Source organism: Pipra filicauda, unplaced genomic scaffold (assembly GCF_003945595.2).
Source record: "Pipra filicauda isolate LSUMZ 115617 unplaced genomic scaffold, ASM394559v2 scaffold44_size3831614_pilon, whole genome shotgun sequence".
In the NCBI taxonomy this organism is placed as follows: Eukaryota; Metazoa; Chordata; class Aves; order Passeriformes; family Pipridae; genus Pipra; species Pipra filicauda.
Window position 1 is genome coordinate 760992 of NW_024104587.1, and position 21694 is coordinate 782685.

Genomic DNA, 21694 nt, shown 5'->3' on the forward strand with positions numbered 1-21694 from the left:
TGATACACCACTACATGTATTTCTCTGCTGTCTGTTCCCAAAATGCATCAACCATATATGCTTTTGCACCTCATACTTTTGCTCTCGGCAGACAATGCACTGCCACATTATGCTTGTGCTAACTCCTCTGTCCACTTTTCCTAGGTGAGGCTCACTTATGACAACTACTTGGTTGCAAATATCTCAGTGGTTGGTTGTTTTACACCAAAAGACGTTCAGAGATATCCTTCTAATTCTCTATATGGCAGTAGCTGTCCAAATGAGTATCCAAGAGAAGAGCATCACACAACATCAGCATTGAACATCTCTAAATTATCTTTCCTCTCTTAGCTATGAGTAATCAATTTTTTTTTTTTTTATTTCTACTGTCTTCAGCTTCCTCAGGTCTGAACCTTCCCTGCTTATGGTATGTATGCAAATGACTTCTGAATTGTCCCCAATATCTGCATCTCCACAGGTTTTATGCTGTGCCAAAATGTCTCTTTCTAGACCACATATCTTCACTTGGAGATCTCTCACCATCTGGCAGCACATGTATTCCTCAGACGAAAATTAGAATATAGCACACCCAAGGCAGATCACAGCAGGTTTTTTTTTTCATCATCCATATGCAGTATGCAATACAGGGTCTTACCTAAAGATAAACCATAGAGCTTCAAATTCCATCCAAAACTCTCCTGCTAGGTTTATCAACTTCTGTCTAAGAGTTCATCTGGCATAAGCATACCCTCACTTTACAAGTTTATCATATACAGAAGCACATATTTCTGCTCTGCTATTTGAAATTAAGTGTTTGCAATTTACTTTGTCTTAATTTACTTTAGAAATTAGTTAAGCCAAATTTAATTAAGGCCACCTTAATTCTGCTTCAGAGTGTTGACATGTAGCTTAATGTGGTTTAGCACAAGACTTTCCACTTACACCTTTAGCTAATTCAGAGGCACTTTCCTGCATGTTCTGATATAGACAAACTATTAAAGAATTCAGCATGCTTAATTAATTATCAAAAAAGATTGAAAGGTCACTTGGTTGCATTATGTAAGTACCTTTAAGAGAACAAACTGTAAGTTACTAAAGGTCTCTCTAAACTAGCAGAGAAAATAACATGAAAGCAGCTGAAAATATAAGGCAGAGGAATTCAAATGAGAATAAGGCAATGATATTTAAGAGTTACCAACACCTAGAACAAAATACCAAGGGATCAGATAGAATTCTAATTGTGATATTCTCAAATCCAATCTAAATATTTTTCTATGAAATTTATTTATACAAACACAAGTTAACAGGCTTCATACAAAGCTGCCTGGGTGAAGCCCAAAGGCTTATGATGTAAGAGGTCAAACCAGAAGAACTAACAGTCTCACCTGAGCATCAAAACTTCATGAATTTGTTATTAAGATTCTGTTTTCAGTGCTTAATACCTTTCCCAGCAACTGGGACAGGCTGCACCTGGACATGGCAGAGAAGGGCAGGAGAACTTTGCTCTTACTATAACACTGGAATATTTATCAAGTCTTCATTCCAGATTTGAGACAGAATTAAAGAAAGGCAGAGAGGCTGTGGAGCTGTGCTGCACAGAAGGATGTTATTATCATACTCAAGGAGCAGAATTTCCAGATGTGGGCTCATGCAATACCCACTTTCTCCAGCTGAAAGACCTCTATTCAAGGACAAACCCACCACAGGGTGCAGTTTGCAGATACACATGTATTATTTAAGATGTTTAAAGTACCAGTCAATGGTGCATATTTTGATTTAAGCAAAAAACATCACCACTCTGTCAATAAGAAAAGAGTTTAGTACTTTCAATGCAGAGAAAAAACAATCAGCCCTGCTATCGAGTGATTGGAAACAAATTTTGTAGTAGAAAGAAAAATAGAGGAAAAGTAATGTAATTAGTACAAGAGTTCAGCACACCTGAAAAAAAAGATCTAGATTGGAAGCAAAACAAGGAAATCAACTAAGAGCTGGGTGAAACCAGGATGCATCTACAGATTTTGAGACTGAAGAGAATGAACAGACCATATAGTGTGATTTTTAGAGGAGACCAGACCAGGGGACCAGGAAGTAGATAACAGAGGCATAAGGGTGGCAGTGAGCACGGATAGAGAGCTGACAGACAGACTGAGAACTAGTGCAGCTGTGGGGAAGCACATTTTACAAGGATACATAAACCAGCAAAAGGAAGTTCAGATTTCAAAATATAGTTTATACTCAATAATGTACAGCATATACATATTATAGGTATCAACTAGCAGAATTCACTGCTGCAGGAAGTCCTGATCTGATAAAAGATTATAAAAAAGAAGAAAAAAGTGACATAATTATTCACAAAGAATGTAGCTCATTGTATCAAGGTTTTGATAATGATAATCAGGGCTCATGTTGCAGTGTATGAAGTGGAGGAAAGACAGGTCAGGCCAGTAGGACTATTTCCTTTCCGTGCCTTAGTATAATTGAATGAGTTGCCTTACAGGCAGGGTTTATTTTCTTCTGAGCCTGAGGAACCAGCGCCTGTATGAGGCAGGATGCCTGATTATATGGACCAGTGATCTAATCCAGCATGGCAAATGTTATGATCCTAAGAGGAATGAAATTAATCTTTACGGAAAATCCTGTAATCAAAGACTTTGAAATTTAGATGCTTCTAAAATCCATGCATAGTCAAAGGCAAACATGGCTCTTTTAGCCTTTGCTTTTCCACCTACCCATTCTTATTTTCTATGCCTGAGGAGTTCATGATTAGACTAGGAGCTTCATCAAAGGGCAATTTTCAGCTGCCAAATAGATTTGTACAATAAATCCACACGGGGCCAGATTAACAAGCAACAGAGACATCAGAAATCAAAAAGCTAGCTGCTGTAATTCCTCAGAAAACTTGAAAGGATGATGTGCAATGATATTTGGGCTTTTAAAGGGACATCATTGAAATAGTGAAGTTAATTTTCATTAGGAATGTTGCTTTTCTATTCCTTATCCTTCCCAAGAGTTTTTTCTTTAGCCAACTGAGATCCCATGGGCATTCAAGGTCATACCATTCAGGATTGCTTAGTGGGCTTCAAATAAAACAGTAACATTTCATCCAGAAAAAAATCACATGCATGTGTGTGACTGCAATTGTCTGATTTGTCAGTATAATATTTAAAACAGAAAATGAAAAATAATCTTTAAACATCTAGTTTTCTTTACTTCTGTAGTTTTCTGTTTGCTCTAATAATTTGTACTGTGAATGTAGTTAAGGCTCAAACATCTGAAGTCAAACTAGGTCCTCAGCAATGCCCATAAACTGAATAAATACAATTCAGAGATTAGCCTGACCATAAATTGCTAGACATTTTCAGCCTTCTGGCACTACAAAAGACTGTTTGACTTCCAAGCATGACAGCAACAATTTTAATACTAGAAGAGTTTGTTCCTCCTTACAGCACATGGACAGACCTACTTCCTCAATCACACAGTGACAGCATTTATTGTTTTTATGTCTCCTCATGAGTACACTGGTCTTGTTCATTTTCAAGTGGGGACACAATAACAGTCACTTGTCAGCAGGGTGAAAATATGGAGGTGAACCTTTGATTCATTACTTGTTCCCTCACAAAAAGCAATCTCTTCTCCATGCAACCACAACTGCTATTGCAAATGGCCTTTTTGCTTCAAGCACCTAGGTTTGCCCAGATTGGAAATGTCAAAAACTAGGATTCTTCCATCTAAATCCTGCTCTCCTAAATTCTGGAAGATGGGTATGACAGGACACTTGCACTTCTGTTTCTATGTAGTCTTGTCGCTCATTCACTTTACAGAGAAACAGTTTGATAGCCCCTGTCAGTACCTATCACCTCCTTTCTGGAGCATAGCATTGGAATATGGGAAAACTGGCTGCCAACCAAATGTCTTGGGGAGTGCCAAAAGCAACTCACAGAGAAAAATCCCATCAAAAACCCCCATAAACATCAGTTGTTTACAATACATTGGGGAAAATAGAAATTTAGAGGAACATCAGCATTCAAGACAGGCATTACTGAGGATAATGCTTTTTGCAAAATCTGCAGACTTTTAAATGCACATAAATAGCACTCTCATATGACAATATTAAGCACCTTCAACAAAAATTAGCAGATAGCAATAATATCCATGACTTTTGGGAACAGAGATACGACATGTTATGCATCAAGAAGGATGAGACCTGCTGGGATAGTCCTACAGACAAAATTTTCTTGAAGATATAAGGGCCAAAGAATCTCTACAATGTTCTCCCAGTTCTGTGACTTGCTTTTCCAAGCAATCTGAGAGAGCCCAAGTCAGCACATCTTCAAACTTGTTTTGTTTAATGTGGCAGGAAGCAAAGAGATCTGAGCACAGTTAAGCATGTGATTTCTTAGTTAGCATCCTGTCAAATAATTAAAACAAGCAAATAAACCAATAAAAAACACTTAATGAGGGAAAATCCTGCAGCAGTTCACGTAAGAATTTCGTGTAAGAACCTTGTAGACATAAGAATCTACAAAGAAGACAAACACCCACTATCTCCTAATTTGTTTGCTCAGAAGCCCCTTCTCTCTTCTTCCCTCACGCCCTAAATGCCATTAATCCTTACGTAGCTTTATGAAGTGAGGCCCACAAATGTAAAAGGTACAATTAGAATATCTTAAAAAATGAATCACCAATCAATTAGTGCAAGGGGTGGGCGGAAATAAGAGGCAGAAAAATAAAGCAAATAGGATGAAAACCTTTCCTTTGGGTAACAACTTAGGAAAAGAGAAAAAACAAACCCCTTAATTTGAACCTTCAGTCCTTAGATTACTATTAGATAACTATTTTTTTCCTATACTTTTCTTGCTGTTACAGCTGCTTCCAATTTGAGCCACTTTGGACCAGAACTAGAAGCAGAACTATCAGACAGAAAAATCATTCTTTCTTATTCTGCTTTAGAATGAGATCTCCAGAGCACTGAGGGTCAGCTATAAAAACACTCATTTTAGAGATGATTTTTTTTTTAAAAAAAGAAGCTTTTGAGACTTACCCATACTCAGGAAAAGTGTAAGCTCTGGGGCACAAAAGAAATCAGAAATGAGAAAAAGTCTGTCAGACTCACAAAATGATGTAAGTATATTCCAGAAACTTACACCAGAAAGCACAGTATACATATACTATTTCTTTACTTTTTCTTTCTGCAAGTACTTATCAAACACGCTTTATGGCAAGAATACTCATGAAGCCATTTTTATTGGTGGGTGAATACTGGCAAGAGGCCAAATTAAAATTATTTGTAAGTTTGTGCACCAGACTCCCAACTACAAGAACAATATACATCTTACTGGAGAACAGAAGCAGCATCATGTGACCTGCAAACTCCATCAAAACAACTAAATTTCTGACTACTAAACATAGTAAACTTCTTATGAATAAAGCATAGGCAAAAATTCCTTGCAGAAATTTGGTAAGTAATCTTCAAGAGTAAAGATAGAGGAAATATTTAATTGCGTACAGATAATTTTGAAGAAATAGCACTATAATTCAGTGGCCAGGTCATATATTTGCAACAATTTGGCTAATTTTGGCAGAAACAGGTCAAAACAGAGAAGGCCACTTCTGAAGGATGAGACAGAGGGAAGGCTTTAATCTTGGCATATTGCTTTAATTCAGCCACACTTCTGTGGTAAATCACTGGTTCATCAATCATTTTAAATAATTTAGCCCAGGCTGGCCAGGTTAAAGGGGATGGATAATATTAGGTCTTCCAATTAGACTAACTCTCATCACTTCTGTTTAGCAAAGATATTTTGAATTAATATAAAGGAAGTCTTATGAGCTGTATGGCCTCGCTCTCCAATTCCAGTGTCTCTCCAAAGGGATGGCTTTTTCCTCTGACCAAGTCCAATGAGAAATTTTGGAGTATTCAATTCCTCTGACTCAGAAGCATTAAAATGGAGAGGGAAAAAAAAATGTCTTACTTCTGAGCTCTTCCAAAAGCTTTCTTCAAAGAGGGATCCATATCACCAGTAAGACTTCCTTCATAGGGCACTGTCAAGATATCTGCCATAATTTTGAAACTCATTTGTTACTCCTTGTTGTTTGTAATCCATTTTAAGCAAGAAGCTAAAATCTATTTCCATTAGTACTCCATCTCCTCCATCAGGTACAACATGCCAAGGAAAATGCTTTTCCAACATAGCATGTACTCACAGAACATGAAGTCGATTTTTTAGATTTGCTTTAATACCAAGACATATGGTTTGGAACTCAGCTGTACACAATGGCACAAAAGACATTAACTTGTAGCATGATGGATGCAGTAATGAACGGAACAGTACAGTGCAATATGCAACAGAAGAGTCTTAATTAGCAGGTGAGGTAAAAAGGAATCAAGAACCATGGAACAGTGGGACATGATTGAACAGCAAAGAGATACCCAAGCTTAAAAATTAATCACAGAAGAAACCTGGGAAACTGTCAGTATGTGTCACTGGAGATTTGATTCTTCTGGGGTCATAACTGTGCCAGACTGTACTTGTACACAGTACAACTTCTTACAGTAGGCCTTGCGTCTGGTCTTTTAAAAATAAAATATGAGAAGGAGTTCTGGGCTCTACATCCCATAAGAGGGAGGCAGCAATTAAAATCACAAGGTAAGCTGGAGGGGTAAAGCTCCAATGAGGGACAAATGCAGATGGCCTTCACATGAGCAAAGAAATTATAAGAAGTTTATTTTTTTTATTATTATTATTAATAATATTTGCTGGTTTGACTACAAGGTTGTAAACTAGCAGAAGCAGGAGGCAGAATTCCCTGTGGAAATCAGTTGCTCTGTTTTTAGCAACTTCCAAATGGAGATACTGCTCCTCTAAGACTGATTTGGGCAATCCAGAAAAAATGAAAAAGAGTTTGGATGTTTTACCCCTTTATTTTATTCTTCCCTAGGTTGAACAAAACCTTAGATAAGATCAATAGTTTCTTTAATTTTATGTTTCACTTCCTTAAGGGTAGTTGGCTTATTGCATTTCCATTGATCACACAGACAAGGAGATTCAACAAGCAAACCATGTCTGTTCTCTTTTCATTTCCACCCTTCTCTCCATTTGAAATCAAATGACTTTTAAACGAGTCTGGGGTCACTATTGTTTCTCATTTACATATCAATAGTACCAAATTCCTGCCTTATCTTTCAGTCACTAAAGCATTTTAAAATTTCAGTCCACAGAGGAGACACTCGTTCCTGGGAAAAAAACTCTAGAAGTATATTTTCTACCAGGTAAATAGGCTCTGCTTTACTTTCAGCCCTTACTTGACCAGTGGTGAGAGGGGGTACACTGACCAGCCTTGTGCAATTAATATTTTAACCTCTTGTAACCTCTATATAGTTATCTTTTTCTTCCCAAATCCTTTGCACAACCCCCATCTGATGCCTCTGTGCAACTCCAAGTACTGTATCTGTGCTCACAGCCAGCAAAGCAGCTACTGCAGCTACTTCAGTGAATTCCTTTCATCACTTACAAGCTGAAAGAAAGTTAAAGACCTGGATCCGGGTCTGCTGTGCCTTTATAGAGGTTTGACCACTGATTCACTGAGTGATGCTAGACTTGGGAGCCTCTGCTGCATATAACAAGATGTTTTAAGTCCTGGTTCTGTACTTCAAGTATCAAAAAACATAAGGGCATGCTTGTCTGGGAGAAATTCTGGATATATCCTTACAGGGAGATCAGTCCTATGCAATTAAAAAACTGACTCTATCATTCACAGTTAAACACAAATTTACTAAACCAAATATCAGAAAGCCTTAAATATTGGAGGCTGACATCTCCTGCCTGAGCATTAGTATCAGTCTATTGTTTACACACGCATCAACTGGAAGGTCCAAGAGTGAAGAACTCAGGCTGAAGCCACTAGAAAAAAATGACCTCTTACGTGATTAATGTCCAGTTTACAGGAATAATTTCAGGGCTTCAAGATAATAATGAAGTAGTTTTGGCTTGATAGATGGAAGCTGAGTATTAAATGGTATTATACAAAGAAATCTTCAGTTCAGTCTGTCAATTCCATACTGTTAATAATCTACTTTTAAGAGCAAATAAATAAGCAAACAAGGACCGACTGTAAAGATCACTTGAAAGGAAGAGGAAATAGTTTATTAGCATTGATTATTTGGGAGAGATAGTATATGTATTTATATGCAACTCCAGTATAATCAACATAAGAAATTATATTCCATTTTGATACTAACAAGTTGGGTATTTGATGTACTTCAAAAAAAATTGGTGGAAATACTTTAGAGCTGCCTGAATCAGAGAAACTGTAAAAAAAACCTGTTTGTATTAGCCTTGTGATGGAGCAGTGGTAAAGAAATGCTCCCTAGTGGGATTATTCATATATCCTTCATCTTTGAGATAAATCATAATCTTAAACAAAGAAAAAAAAAGGATATGTGACATCATAAACATGATCCACTGATCCAACTGGGACTCAGCTTTTCAGGGTGTTCAAACTGGAAGTTTCAGAACTGCTTTACAGCTTACAGATCTCCTTAAGAGCCATGAGAACATTGGATTCTGTCACCAGCCACAAGTGCTCATACATGAACTTGCTCTTGCCCTCAGTGGCTGCCTGTGGCCCTGATCAGTGATGAAAATGAGGACAAGAAAGAACCTAGAAAATAATTTCACATATTCTAAGAGATTTCTTTAAAAAAAGAATCCTGAACCATCTGCTTATTTTTGACATCTCTACTATATGTTATAAGGCCCCTGTGGATGGCACAATGCTTAAATGCAATGTCTGAATGTGGCATTTAATGTTGTCTTCACATAACTTCAAGCATCTAATGGCACAAATGAAGAAAATTTGGGTAAAGATCTCCCAGATGCTGATGGAGAACAAGTCATTAGATGAGATACAATCTGATGTGTCACTATGTTTAGATCTTACTGTGGTTATCTGACAAATCAGTGAAATCCTCCTCTATGGAGATCACTAGGAGTTTTGTCATTGACTTCAGTCAAAACAGATATTCCCCCCATTGTCTAAAAAGATTCAAACCTTGAATCTTGACCTGTGATGCCTATTAAAAAACCATCAGCACTGCTCAGGAGTAAGGAGTGTTAGATGTAATGCCCAGGGTAATTATATTCTCTTTCTTAAAATTATGTGCCATTTTTTTTTCTGCCTTTCTTATCCTGGCATTGGTGTGTGTATAGTAGAGTATGGTTAAAACAGCAGCTGAATACTTCCTGCAACATTCTACAGAGAGGTAAAAGGATTAGTATAGAGCTTCCAAAGATAATAATTTGAATGTCTTATTAATTAATTGTTATTTGTAGTAATGGCTCTTTCCTTAGGGGTCTTTCAGGATCCTTAACTGCTTATTAATGTTGTATAGACAAGGATTGCTCCCTAGTGGAAGAAATGAGGTGGAATGTGGAAGCCCTTTACGAAAGCAATAGGTTTGGAAAAGGGACAAGCAAAAGAATTCATCATTTAAATGAATAGAGAATTATGATCACTCAAATGCAATTACCAGAGTTCATCCTGTTTGCTTAAACAGTGCCAGGAGATCTCACATACTGATGCCTGATGCACTCAGCACAAGTACAGCCCTTCCTACAAAGACTGGAAACTCATTTGATGTGGAACTCAGGTCTATCTAGATCACAGACAGAGGCATAGCTTGAACTCATTGACAGCTGTCAAAACTAGCCTTAGATTAGTTACCTTTGCCTGTCAGGAACAAGCAACTCCAAATGCAAGATTTTCAGTGCAAGCTCTTAAATTTAGCCAGGTGATTGCTCAGGTTGGCTACCTGTACCAAAGAGCTTGGAGCCACTAGTATTGCAGTTAACTACCTCAGAATTAGGCTCAAAAGTGTCCATATGACCTGCAAGCACTTTTTTAAAAGCACTTTGAATGCCCTTGTAAGGATAAGAGTCCTGTATCATCCCAAAAACACTCTTTTCTTCAGCTCAATGCTTTTGGTTCCAGAATGGAGTTTCCTTTTCTTTCACTGCTGCATGAATCCTCAGAGAGGGACTCTACTGGCATGGAAGGTAAAAGAATGAGGGTTCATGGAAAGATTTCACTGAAAACAAACTCAAACTCAGGTTCCGTGGGTCTGGAGAAGGCAAACTGCTCAAGACAACAGCCATCTACTCCATTTTATCCTTCCTATCTCACAGGACGTGCATTAGGAGAAGGGTGGCACAGGGTTCTTTGAAAGATTTACTCACTTTGTAGGGTCCGTGGCTGCAGCTGCAGTAGGTGCTTTCCATGGTGTAGCTCCTCAACACACCCATTTCCTTCCACACCACCACCCGGGCCGTCGACTCCCGAGACTTCTCCACCAGGAAGCTGCAGCTGTTCATGACAAATGCAGGGGCCACTTTATCCAGGATTTTAGGAAGAGTCTATGAGAAAATGAATTGCACATTATGTGCACGTGTTTATATCACACACACATATACAGAGAGACCTGTGTATTTTAATGTGTCTATAATCAAATCTATCTATAGATTTGTTACCAAGAGCTCCAACTGGTACATCATGTCAATCCTCTGCGAAACCCTCAGATTCTAACATTTGGTTTTATCCCAAAGACTAAAATGAAAACTTTCCAGTACACTTGGTATATCTCATTCAAAATCAAACATTTCCACACCCAATAGTCTGGGGAGGCTGAAGTCAGAGTTTTATTTTCAAGCTGCTTTGACATTAACCTGCATCTTCCTGTTGTGCTGCTAAGAGGGCTGCAGTCATAATTCACTACCTAATATTCCTATTCTCCCCTCTACAGTTATACTATATCTCCTCCTATGATACATCCATCGTTTGACAAAGGATTGAGCTATGGGAGGAATTTTGTCTGAACATGGTATAGAGCAGAGAAAAGGGGTGTGTATTCTCACAGAAGGTTGCACATAATTATGTGAAAATAAAGCTCAGCATTTAACTAACTTGCATTGTGAAACAAACCAAAATATTCTCATCAGAGTCCAAGTTATACATTTTATACAATTCATTTAAAAAAAGCACAATAAAAAGTAATAATGAAAACCTGGTAAATATTACATCTTAGCCCTGAGTGATTTTCTTATTCTGGAAATTTTATTTCCCAACAAAGTCTATAAACACTCCTGAAGCATCAAATATTCTATCAGTGCAGAGCCAACACTTACTTCATCATTACAGAGGGCTAAATGTGCTACTTTTACACTTTATAAAAACAGATACCAGATACGTAGAGCACACCTGGTACTAGTATATAAACTGTATTGTTAGGTACCCACACACATATACATGTATGTGGGTTATGTCTGCGTGTGTCTAAACTTCAGTGCTGGTACACTAACCATAACACATGCCAAAAGACCTTTTGATTTATCTAGATGAGAGAAAACAAAATTAGACCATTATTTCTCTAATGACAGTTTTCTTAAACAGCTGAAATGAACGGAATCATATAGAAGGAGTTTCCACGTATGGCTAATGGCATTTACCCTTGAATTTCATTCAGTTTGGGTGGTAAAAGCCAACCAAGCTAATTTCACTTTCCAATAACCATCAGTTTCACTGACTGATTCTGAGTAATTGTAGTTCCATTCTGTTGGGCTTTACTTCATAGCACTGTATGGGAATATTCAGTTTGAAAGTAAATGAATAATGTCCTTTCCTAAAACACATTTGATGTGAACGATATATATTTGGTCTAAACTGTTTTGCAATATCTCCTGCAAACTGCTTAACCATACACATCTTTATAAGGAACAAGTAAATTTTATTTTTCACTGTATTCTGGCTACAGCTGTCAGTGGTCTCTATATCTATGGAACTGGTAAAGTTTCATAAGGTCCATTTTTCAGATGAAAAAACTGCGATGGAGAAACCTGAAACAAAGAAAAAGATTCCACTTTAAATCTGAGACCACCTTGAGCCTCACTCTTAAGTCAAGATCTCCAGTGTGTTACTAAGAACTGCTGCACTCCCTTTCCCGTGGGCGCACTGAACAAAGGAACCTTGAAAACTGACTGCTTGCCTTCAGCAAAGAATCCAGTATGTCTGCATTGCCTTCAACCTGCTACTTGCTGCATGGGGATCACAAAATAGTACACTTTCATCCCAGTTTCCAGGTTGTCCTGGATTTTGGTTCAACAGGAACTAAAAAAACTGCAGCAGAACCACATGATTCAGGTGTTTATAAGCCTCAGCACAACCAGTTAAATCCAGTTAAACTGTATGTAAAGATTCAGATAGTTTTTATTCTGCCTTTATCTGAACCTACAAACAAATTTTTTTTGTAAATATATACCATCAAACATAATAATCAGAACCCTAATCCAGTTTAGGTTTTTAAAGCAATTGAAATTATATGCATAATCAATCTTTTACTTTTAATTAAATAAAAATGCTGGCAGGTAACAGTAATGTCTCTGTACACAGGACTCATTTAAGAGTATTAGCAAACTTGAATTTAATATTCTTTTCATTTTACCAGCATTCACTGGATTTCACACTAATGGTTCTTTCTTCTCTACTTATTCTTCTCATTAATTATCTTTCAATAGCATATTTTGCATGAAAACACATCCCTTTAAAGGATGGTTTTATGATAATACAGCAGTTTCCATGTCACTCTCACAGCTGGATTTGTCATGTACAACAGCAAAGGAAGCTTCTCCCATCACACTGGAACCTGTCCATAAACCTCCAATACCATTAGGAAGAAAATGGAATTATATTTCTTTACTGATGTCCCTGCAGAGATCGCTGTCAAAGGGCCTGGAATGTTTATCAAAAGTTTGGGATTACGATGCCAATGCCGTGCAAGTCACCCAAGGCCACCAAATATTAGAAGGAAACAAAGACTCTGACTCTGTATATTGCCAAGGGCTACAGCTAAATCTATGACGTATGAGGCAAAGTCTGTTCCAAAAAAACATAATTTTCTTGAGATATTTGGTTCCTGCTCCTGGGGAGAAAAATCAATCATGGAGGCCAGATTAATTCTCAATTCTCCCAAGGCAGGAGAGAAACCTGTGCAAACAGTGCAAGGAAGCAGGTCTGAGGCAGGGGTGGTTATCTGCTGAAGTTTGCAATTGCAGATGTGTCCCACTGTAAATTCAGCCTCCTCAGCCTAAGTAGGAAGAGGGTGACCTATAGGTTAGGACTGCAGCAGGCACCCATGCCTCGTTTTGTGCAAAAGAGAGGATTTGAACCACAAAATCTTTCTATAGGCCACTACAGAGTATTTTTGGACAGCCTTGGAGCCTTTCTTCATTGCAAATTCGAGTCAGGCTCCAGATGCTGACAGCAACATTTGAATTCTGTTTGTGTGGCAGTAACTATCCTCAGCCTTCTGAAGCCTTCAGAATTCAAACACACCAAAAGATGTTCTGACTGTAGGTACCCTCCCTGCTTTCCTTGGGAAACAGTGTTTGCCACAGGGATTACCTTCTTCCAGTAAAGTCTCAGTGTGCTGTGTACAACTCCATAAGATGAACATTGAAGACACTGTGTCCTTATAAGAATAATTAGTATTTATGATGAAGAAGCAAAAATTATACAGAGGTATAATTTGGCAAAGACTTTTCAATTTCTTTTAGTTTTGAGTGAATCAAGATATTACTCTGTAATCAATTTAAAGCCACAATTCATATGTTAAGAAATTAACATTTTTTAAGACTAGAATTAGAGCTTATAGGATTTTTTCCCCCAAGGAAATTTGTTATTTAATAGGAAAATATCATCTAAACAGATACAAAAAAAAAAAGAGATGGGCAGGAAATCCAAAGAACTGTTTGATGAACAAGACATTTACATGAAGTAGAAATATAAGAGATTTTATTATTTCTTCTTTATATTAAAAAAAAAAGCCTAGATATGACACCAAACACTTGTTGTGGAAATAACTTTACTATATTAGATCTGTTTGGTATCCATTGAATTATCTGGTGTTTTCAGTGGGACCAGGAGCATCTCGTGATGAAGCATTTGACTGAGTAGGACAGTGGCACACTGTCATTTTCTCAGTCACCATTACATAATTCCAATTTATTTTCTTATTATGTTGGGGTGGTGGGGACAAAAGCATATGTATCTCTAGAAATTATAAACCACAAAAATATGCCTGTCCTGTTAGCATGTAGCCAAAGATGCATCTTACTAAAATAACGAAAATACTGTTAGAAGATGGGTCCCTAATATCTAGTGTATGAAGATATTATGCATGGCTTGAAACTCTGCATCATTACTCCAAAGGAAACTTGCACTTTATCTCTAAAATTTGTGAGGTGATCTTATCTTAAATATATAGGCACATACAGGCCAGTAATTAAGAAAGGAACCAAGTGGACCTACTCTGTAGCCAACATCTTCTGTGATAACTGCTGTGTCAACCATGCAGCCTGCTTGCCACAAGGTCTCCTTGATGCTGCAGCCATAAAGAAACACATTCTTTTTCTGGGAGTGTCCGTGGTAGTCACAGAATACCTAGGGAGAGGAAAAAATTAAGCAAAATCTTGAACATTGAAAAAGTTTCTTGGTTCTTCATAAAAAGCACTATAAGACTGTGGGGTGTGTTAATGTGGTTTTTTCAGCTCTTTGGAGTAGCTTAAACTCTGGGCCATGCCTACAACCTGTGTCAAACTTTGTTAGTCAGTTGTATCTTGTTTTATTTATTTGATCTGACATGATCTCAGGGATCCAGAGTCAAAACTAGTGTATTTCTGTCTGCAGCAGAAATAAACATGACACCTGCGCAAGAATCCATGGCAACTCAGGAACCTCAGGGTTCATGGGAACTTCTGATACCACAACAGAGTAATTTTCCAAGCTCTTTCTACTTCTAAAATCCTAAAGCCCAGCTTTATCCTTGTGAGACTTGAAATCTGTGCTTTCCCAAGCAATTAATCACCACTTTGTCATCTTTAAATTCAAAACCTGTGCCACATAATTTTCAGGAAAATATAATTGTGCACTTGTATTGTCAGACCATTGCATGAATTCCTGGAAGTCAAGCACAGAACATGACCCATCTTCATGGCAAATAATTTCATTCCACACTAATCTACCTGTCTATCTAATCCATCTCTCACATCAGCTGTCATAAAAGCTCAGCACAAGGTACATTCCCAGTTTTAGTGGAAGTGTTGATTGCCTTTATAGGCAGATATTGACTTCCATAGAAATGAAAATCACAATTTAATGACCCAAGAGGTAAATATTGACCCAAGTTTTAAAGAAAAATCAATCTCAGTGCCCTCTGAGATATGAAGTCGATAAACACATGGTTGTTACATATATTTTCCATGTCTTAATCAGGAATATCCAGAAATCTGTCAGTGAAAATATAAGAACTTCTAAAGAGAAAGAATTGCTTAATTTTAAACCAGCATTCACCATTGAGTAGAAAGGAGCTTCAAGATTTCATCAAGGAAGTTTTCCAGGGCTTATGTGGGAGACAAACAAATGTGTGAAGGTAGAGAAGTATTATGGCTCAATATAAAGAGAGATGGGGGAGTTAAAAAAATAGAATCACAGAACTGCTTAGGCTAGAAAATACTTCTAAGATCGAGTACAAACATTAACCAACACTGCCAAATCCACCACTAAACCATGTCCCTATTTTTAAACATCTCCAGAGTTGGTGACTTTACACTGCTCTGGATAGCCAGTTCCAATGCTTGATAACTCTTCAGAGAACTTGCTTCCTCATATCCAGTCTAAACCTCCCATGGCACAATCTGAGGCCATTTCCTCTTGTCTTGTCAAATGTGACTTGGGAGAAGAGCCTGACACCCACTCACTGTCAGCCCATAGATCCAGCCTGTCCAGATCCCTCTGCAGAGCCTTCCTACCCTCCAGCAGATCAACACTCCCGCCCATATATACGTGTTCTTACCTAAATACATACACAAGAGGGGAGAAACAGATGGAGTAGATGAGCTTCTTCCACCAACTGTTAGGGTAAGACTTACCCTAGTTTGTTTATTTACCAGCTATACAGTAACTAAGTTTAGCCGCAGCAAGTCAGGGAGTTTAATTATCCAGGAATTGAGCATGTACATTCTTTCAGCTCCTCTGACAAACACTAAGTTGCCCTATTGGAAAGGTTAAGGCATACATGCATAATGAATCATCCCACTGCTCCCACTCAGATGGACAATTACACACATTTCATAGCTTATATGCTGCTGCTTCCTTTGGTTTCTTACCTGCCAACTTTCCTTCCTGCACCATCGCTTGCCTACAGCTCCTTTTGTGGGGCTGGGAATCTGCACATCCCTGTACCTGCAGCATGCACATTCCACACCTGGAGCACGTGAACAGCGAGCTACCCGCCAAAAACTCTGACCCATTCACAGTTATCCTGTACTATCTCCTTCAAAAAAGCTGTATTTATTAATTCTCTTAATGACAGATACTTTTCCAGCTCGTGTTTCATCTAAGCTATCAGCAATAAACAGCCATAGCTTGGGTTAACCACAAGTACCAACGAGAGAGTATTCCTATGAATATCAAAGAGGATTTCATAGTTTTTATCTTATTTCAAGGCAGAGAACCCCAATCAATTTGGTATCAATTACCTACCAATTCACAGAATTACCAACACACAAAAGACAACATATATATCTGTCTAAAATATTACTTATCAGAAACCACACAGGGATGATCAGAGAGTAGAGTTGCCTGATCAGTAGCAGGTCTATAATTCTGCACCTCAAGAAACCTGCAGACAAGTCCTTAGTGGCAGGTCTGAAATGATATTTCTTTACTGGTAAAGGATTACCAAAGCCAGGTGCTGTAATACAGCAACTAGTTCAGGCCATGGGATCTTTCACTGAAGGTCACGTCACCAGCTTCCACAACAGAAACATCAGTACCACTGCAAACACTTCCATTTTATTTGCAAGTTGCATAGAGCTACATTTTAATTAAGTTTACTGGATTCTGCAATCACTCCCAATGTTTATACTTCATTATTCTTCATAGTGCATGCTTCTGCCTGATTTTCACACTACAGGGTAGCTTATGTCTCATCATTCAGCCAAGGCTAAGCTATATTTTGTAGTCTGAGCACCCAGTACAGAATTCTTCTGGGGATATGTCTGGGCAAACACTGAGCAAACTTGGCATCTACCAGTGCTTTTTCTCCAACCTGTCCTTCCATATGCCTGAGACACTAAGGCACACAAACCAGTCAGACTCCCAAGGTTTGCACTCACTGGGATATGACTCAAAGACACACGTTAAATTTTTTTATCTATTCGAAGTTATTTTATTTGCCAGCACTGATCATCCTAAAGGTAAGGATTGTTTTCTAACTCAAAAACAGCCCTCCTCATGAGTCACAGAACCAGTCACCTTCTAAAATAAAAAAAAAAAAGCAAAATATAAAAGGGGAAGTAAGAAAATCTGTTGGAAAACAGAACATTTTGAAATGTCTTTTTTTGAGTAAAATCTCTTTTTTTTTTTTTTTGTAATAACATTTTGACAGGACTTTGAATGTCAGTTTTGAGGTAGACGTGCTTAGGGTTTTTTTTTCCTCTCAGTGAGTACATCCTTGCAGGCTGATGCTTGTTTCCAAGCTTGATATATAATGCCTTTGAATGGCAACTCTGCTCATTGCCTCCTGGTCCATTGGCAGTTCTTTCTTTCTCCTTCTAGGGTATCCTGCTCTTCACTACAGCTCAGACTCTTTGCAGTGCTACAACACATCGTACAGGGGTTCCCACCTTCAACAAGAGAAGCCAATAAAACCACCACCACAATTCAGACTGTTGTTTACACAACTTAACAATTAAAATGGCTTTGGTTTAAAGGCTGTTAAATCTAAAGCTCTTCTTGCTTTAAAGGAACTGCTTGCACATTACCAGGATAAATTAAACTAAATCAGTTCACAGAAATCATTTGGCTATAAGTGAACTTGGCTCCATGGGATCTTGGAGGTTAAAAAAAAAAATAAAAAAGAAACCGAGCTGTCTTCTGAAGGAGGGAAAAGGCATTTTTGAGCATGTATAAACTAAAATCAATGTACTCTTCAAAGGCGTGGAAAAATCAGTTTACCAAGTCTGACATGCAGGCTGTGAGTGAGGGAGATGGTAGGATCAATAGTTTCCCTTCACTCAACAATGATGAAAACTTGCACTGAGTGTTAGACTTCATGCACCTGGATATGACAAGGAGGCTTGTGTATTAAAAGAGGCTGGACAGGAAATAGCAGGGTAAAACAAGACTGACACTACACTGCTCTGAACCAAAGGAAAAGGCTGGTGACTCAATGAGTTTCCACAATATTCCTCAGCCTACAGAGATAAATTTTAGGGCTGTTGATTTATCCAAAAATCACATTCCCACAAGAATTCACTTAGTGAAGCTCACAGATATTTTCACCTTGTCTAGGGTTTTTCTCATCAAACCCAGGGGGAATCTGGTGCACTTGGACATTTCCTGCATGGTTACAGCTGTCATCAGTCAACCTGTCAGTCCATGCATCCACATCTGCTTGTCAACATTTGAACCTCCTTGAGGCTTTTCTTCTGAGGTCTCAGAACTATCTTTTCAGTCTGCTGGGCAAAAAGACTGAGCAGATGTGATGGATCACAGCCCTAGCCCAGCTGCAGCTTTGAGGTGAGACCCATATCATGGATTTCTGGTAGCCCACAAAACTAGTTGTTTTCTTCCTTACCAAAGCAGCGTGGAAGTTCAGACACTGTGAGGGCTTGGAGGCTCTGTTTTCATGGGCTTTAGCATAGTCCACTTAGACTAAATCTTTGTGGAATTTCTCCTATCACTGCCATGAAGATAGCAATAACCTACTCATAATATTTAGCTCAGTTGGAGTACTTGAAAGATATAAAGAGCTTTAAGGAATTCATTTTCTCATTTTTATTCCAGGTGTGCAGCGATTCTGAAATTTGGAGTAGCTGGATAGAAGGTGCAGTAAGTAATAGATACCCAAGACTTCCAAAACAATTCTGTAAGATGAAAGAGTAAAAGCATATGATGCTTTCCAAATCATTCCAGCTCTATAACAAGACTGTTCACAGAACTACAGTAAGCAATCCATGCACAGAAACTCACAAAAGATTCTGGAAGAGACTCACCAGAGGAGCCCGGCCAATGCTGCGCAGGTAATAGAGAAGACCTTTGGCATGGTAAATAGTTGGATGCAGCTGGGAATTGGGTGTCATCCACTGTCTGTTCAGATCATGCCCACTCAATGAACAACGGTAGCTGAAATCAGAAAGCAACACATCACAAACTAGTAAAACAACAGCTGATTCCAAAGAGTTTCCAATCCTGGTAAGCCCTGGCACGAGGACTGGGAATGTCAATAGAATACAAATATAAAGGTTTTGAACACTGGGCTGGAATGAACCAATGGTCCACATTATATTTCAAAGGTTCTTGTAGTATATGCGTGTTACAATTTCCTTTCCTTCCAAGGTTCACATAATTGCAGTCCTGAAAATAAATGCAGTTTTTCCTTTACCTAAGAATGCGCAAATCAAAGACAAGAAGTCCACTGCAATGTTCTAAATCCGTGCTATCTATGAAATTCACCCAGCTTACATAGAGCTCAGGCTTCTCAAAACCTCCACAGTAAACAAGCACTTCCAACTCCTACTCATTCTAACTGAAGGTAGGCACTCGAATCTCTTCAACCAGTCTGAAGTACAGATGCACTTAAGTGAGATGAGCTGGATCTCTCATTTAAGCTTCTCTACTCACAAGAAATGCCACTATCTAAATCCTGTCAAGAAGATCTTGATGCATGCTACATCATTATGGAGAACAATTATCTAGCTTCACTGCAAAGGCTGGATAAAAAGCTAAAATAAGGATCCCAGACTTGCACTGAGCAAACGTTTCCCCTAGTTAGTTTGAACATATTCTGTTACTGACTCAGTGATCAGTGAGAGATGGTCCAGGATACTTGACTGTAGGGAGCAGCACAATTTTGAAAAAATCCAACTAGTCTCTCTTGTTAGTGACTATGTGCCGATCAGAGCCTCCTTCCACTCTTCAAAGGATTTGCTGTAATGTGGTTCATAATTTTCAAATCACGGTGTGGTGATAAAATTCAGGCATCACTTCTAGAGCATATAAGATATCGTGGTAGGTCCTCATCATCTCCACAGTATCCAGTCCAGTACTAGGACAGCACTGTAAACTTGGACTCCTTCTACTTCAAAAAAAATTTCAAAAAGATCCAAAGTGTTGGGTGAACTTCTAGCTATGGAGTTGTATCCAGTTTTGCTGCTCCAGCTTCCTAGAACAAAATAGAATATAAATGTACTTGTAGAGATGGGGGTCTGCTGCTGTACTGGCAGAGCCTTGCACTGAGGTGTTCTGCATGTAGCACTTCAGGCAATATCAATGCCTTGCAAAGGATGCTTGAAGAAAAAGGGTCATAAAGCAGGAATGCTTTAAAAAAACAACCAAGGTGCAAACAATGGAGAACTGGTTAAGAATGAAAGACAAAGAAATAATAAGAACCACTAAGAATATTTCATACATTTTTAATGTACAAAAACAAGGTCTCTAATGCCATCCTGGGGTTTCTGGCAACACCACAAGATCCATTCCAAGTTTACTCTCATTTCAGTTATCTGAATTCCCTTATTTCCTCATAATCCACAATTCCCATGTTACTCATTCAGCAAATCATAAAACATTAGCAATAGCTAACACTTGGGAAGTCAGCAAATGGTGCTGTGAGGCTTCTGCCAAAAATTCTATATGAAAACATGACAACTTCTGCTATGTTTCTTAAAGGTTCTTTGGATAAAGTTACCTTTAGGCTCACCTCTCCTGATCTTCAGGACAACAGCTGCTCAACTGAGATTAGCAGCTGTATTTCTGCCAAGAAATTGTGTGCTTACACAATTTCCTTTCAATAGGTACAATGCCACAGTCATTGGGTCGCATTCAGGAACTCATCTTTCCTCAGTGTGACTATGAAAAAATAAAACCCAGACACTTCCTTGACATAAGTGTGATACCTTCCTGCATCACAGTGATATACCAGGGAGCACAACTAATTGAAAAAAAAAACAAAAAGAATTTTCATTCAGAGGGAAAGAATGATAACTAGGTTTTTATTGTCATACTTTAATTTAACATCAGGAACAGAGAGTCTTGTTATTTCAGAACCACAGAAATAGTTTCTCAACATTGTCAATGTTCACAAAAAAACACCCCTAAACTCACTATATGCCCTTCACTGTGGGAATTGATATTAGTTTATGTCTACTCAAGCCGTCCACACATATCCCTCTGCCAAAATGCCTTGGCACACACTGGAAGAGTCCAATACAAAGAGACAAACATGCAGGGGAATAGGAACATGACAGCTAAAAATTATTCCTAACAAGATTCAGTAAATTCAGAAATTAATATTAAGCCAACCCCAAGCTCAATTTTTATTTCTTAGACTAAACTAAAAGCCTCTAAAAAAAGTTCATTATTCCTTCAGCGCTTATAAAGAAACCTCGTGATCCATCATATAAGAAAAACTCCTAATCAAGTCTTTTAACACACATGAAAGCCAAGCAGACAATGTGACAAGGCACCAGTGTTTCCTACTGCAGAATCTGGTTCCCCTGTGGCCCATGGACTGCAAGGTTTTACTCATACACAAGCACAGCTTCCACACAGCACACCAAGATCTCTGCAGTTCACAGCACCCTCACTCTTCAGACAGTCCATA

General features: G+C 38.3%; 1 protein-coding gene across 2 annotated transcripts in view; it reads right to left on the reverse strand.

The window, feature by feature from the left end:
- AGBL1 (AGBL carboxypeptidase 1) overlaps positions 1-21694 on the reverse strand; it is a 248225-nt gene that overhangs the window by 107357 nt on the left and 119174 nt on the right. For both annotated transcript variants that reach the window (XM_039385924.1, XM_039385923.1), the window contains exons 17-19: positions 19086-19215; positions 14338-14469; positions 10215-10391 (exon numbers count right to left, since the gene is read on the reverse strand). In XM_039385924.1, the coding sequence (XP_039241858.1) occupies positions 10215-10391; positions 14338-14469; positions 19086-19215 (439 nt within the window). The remainder of the gene's footprint in view (positions 1-10214; positions 10392-14337; positions 14470-19085; positions 19216-21694) is intronic.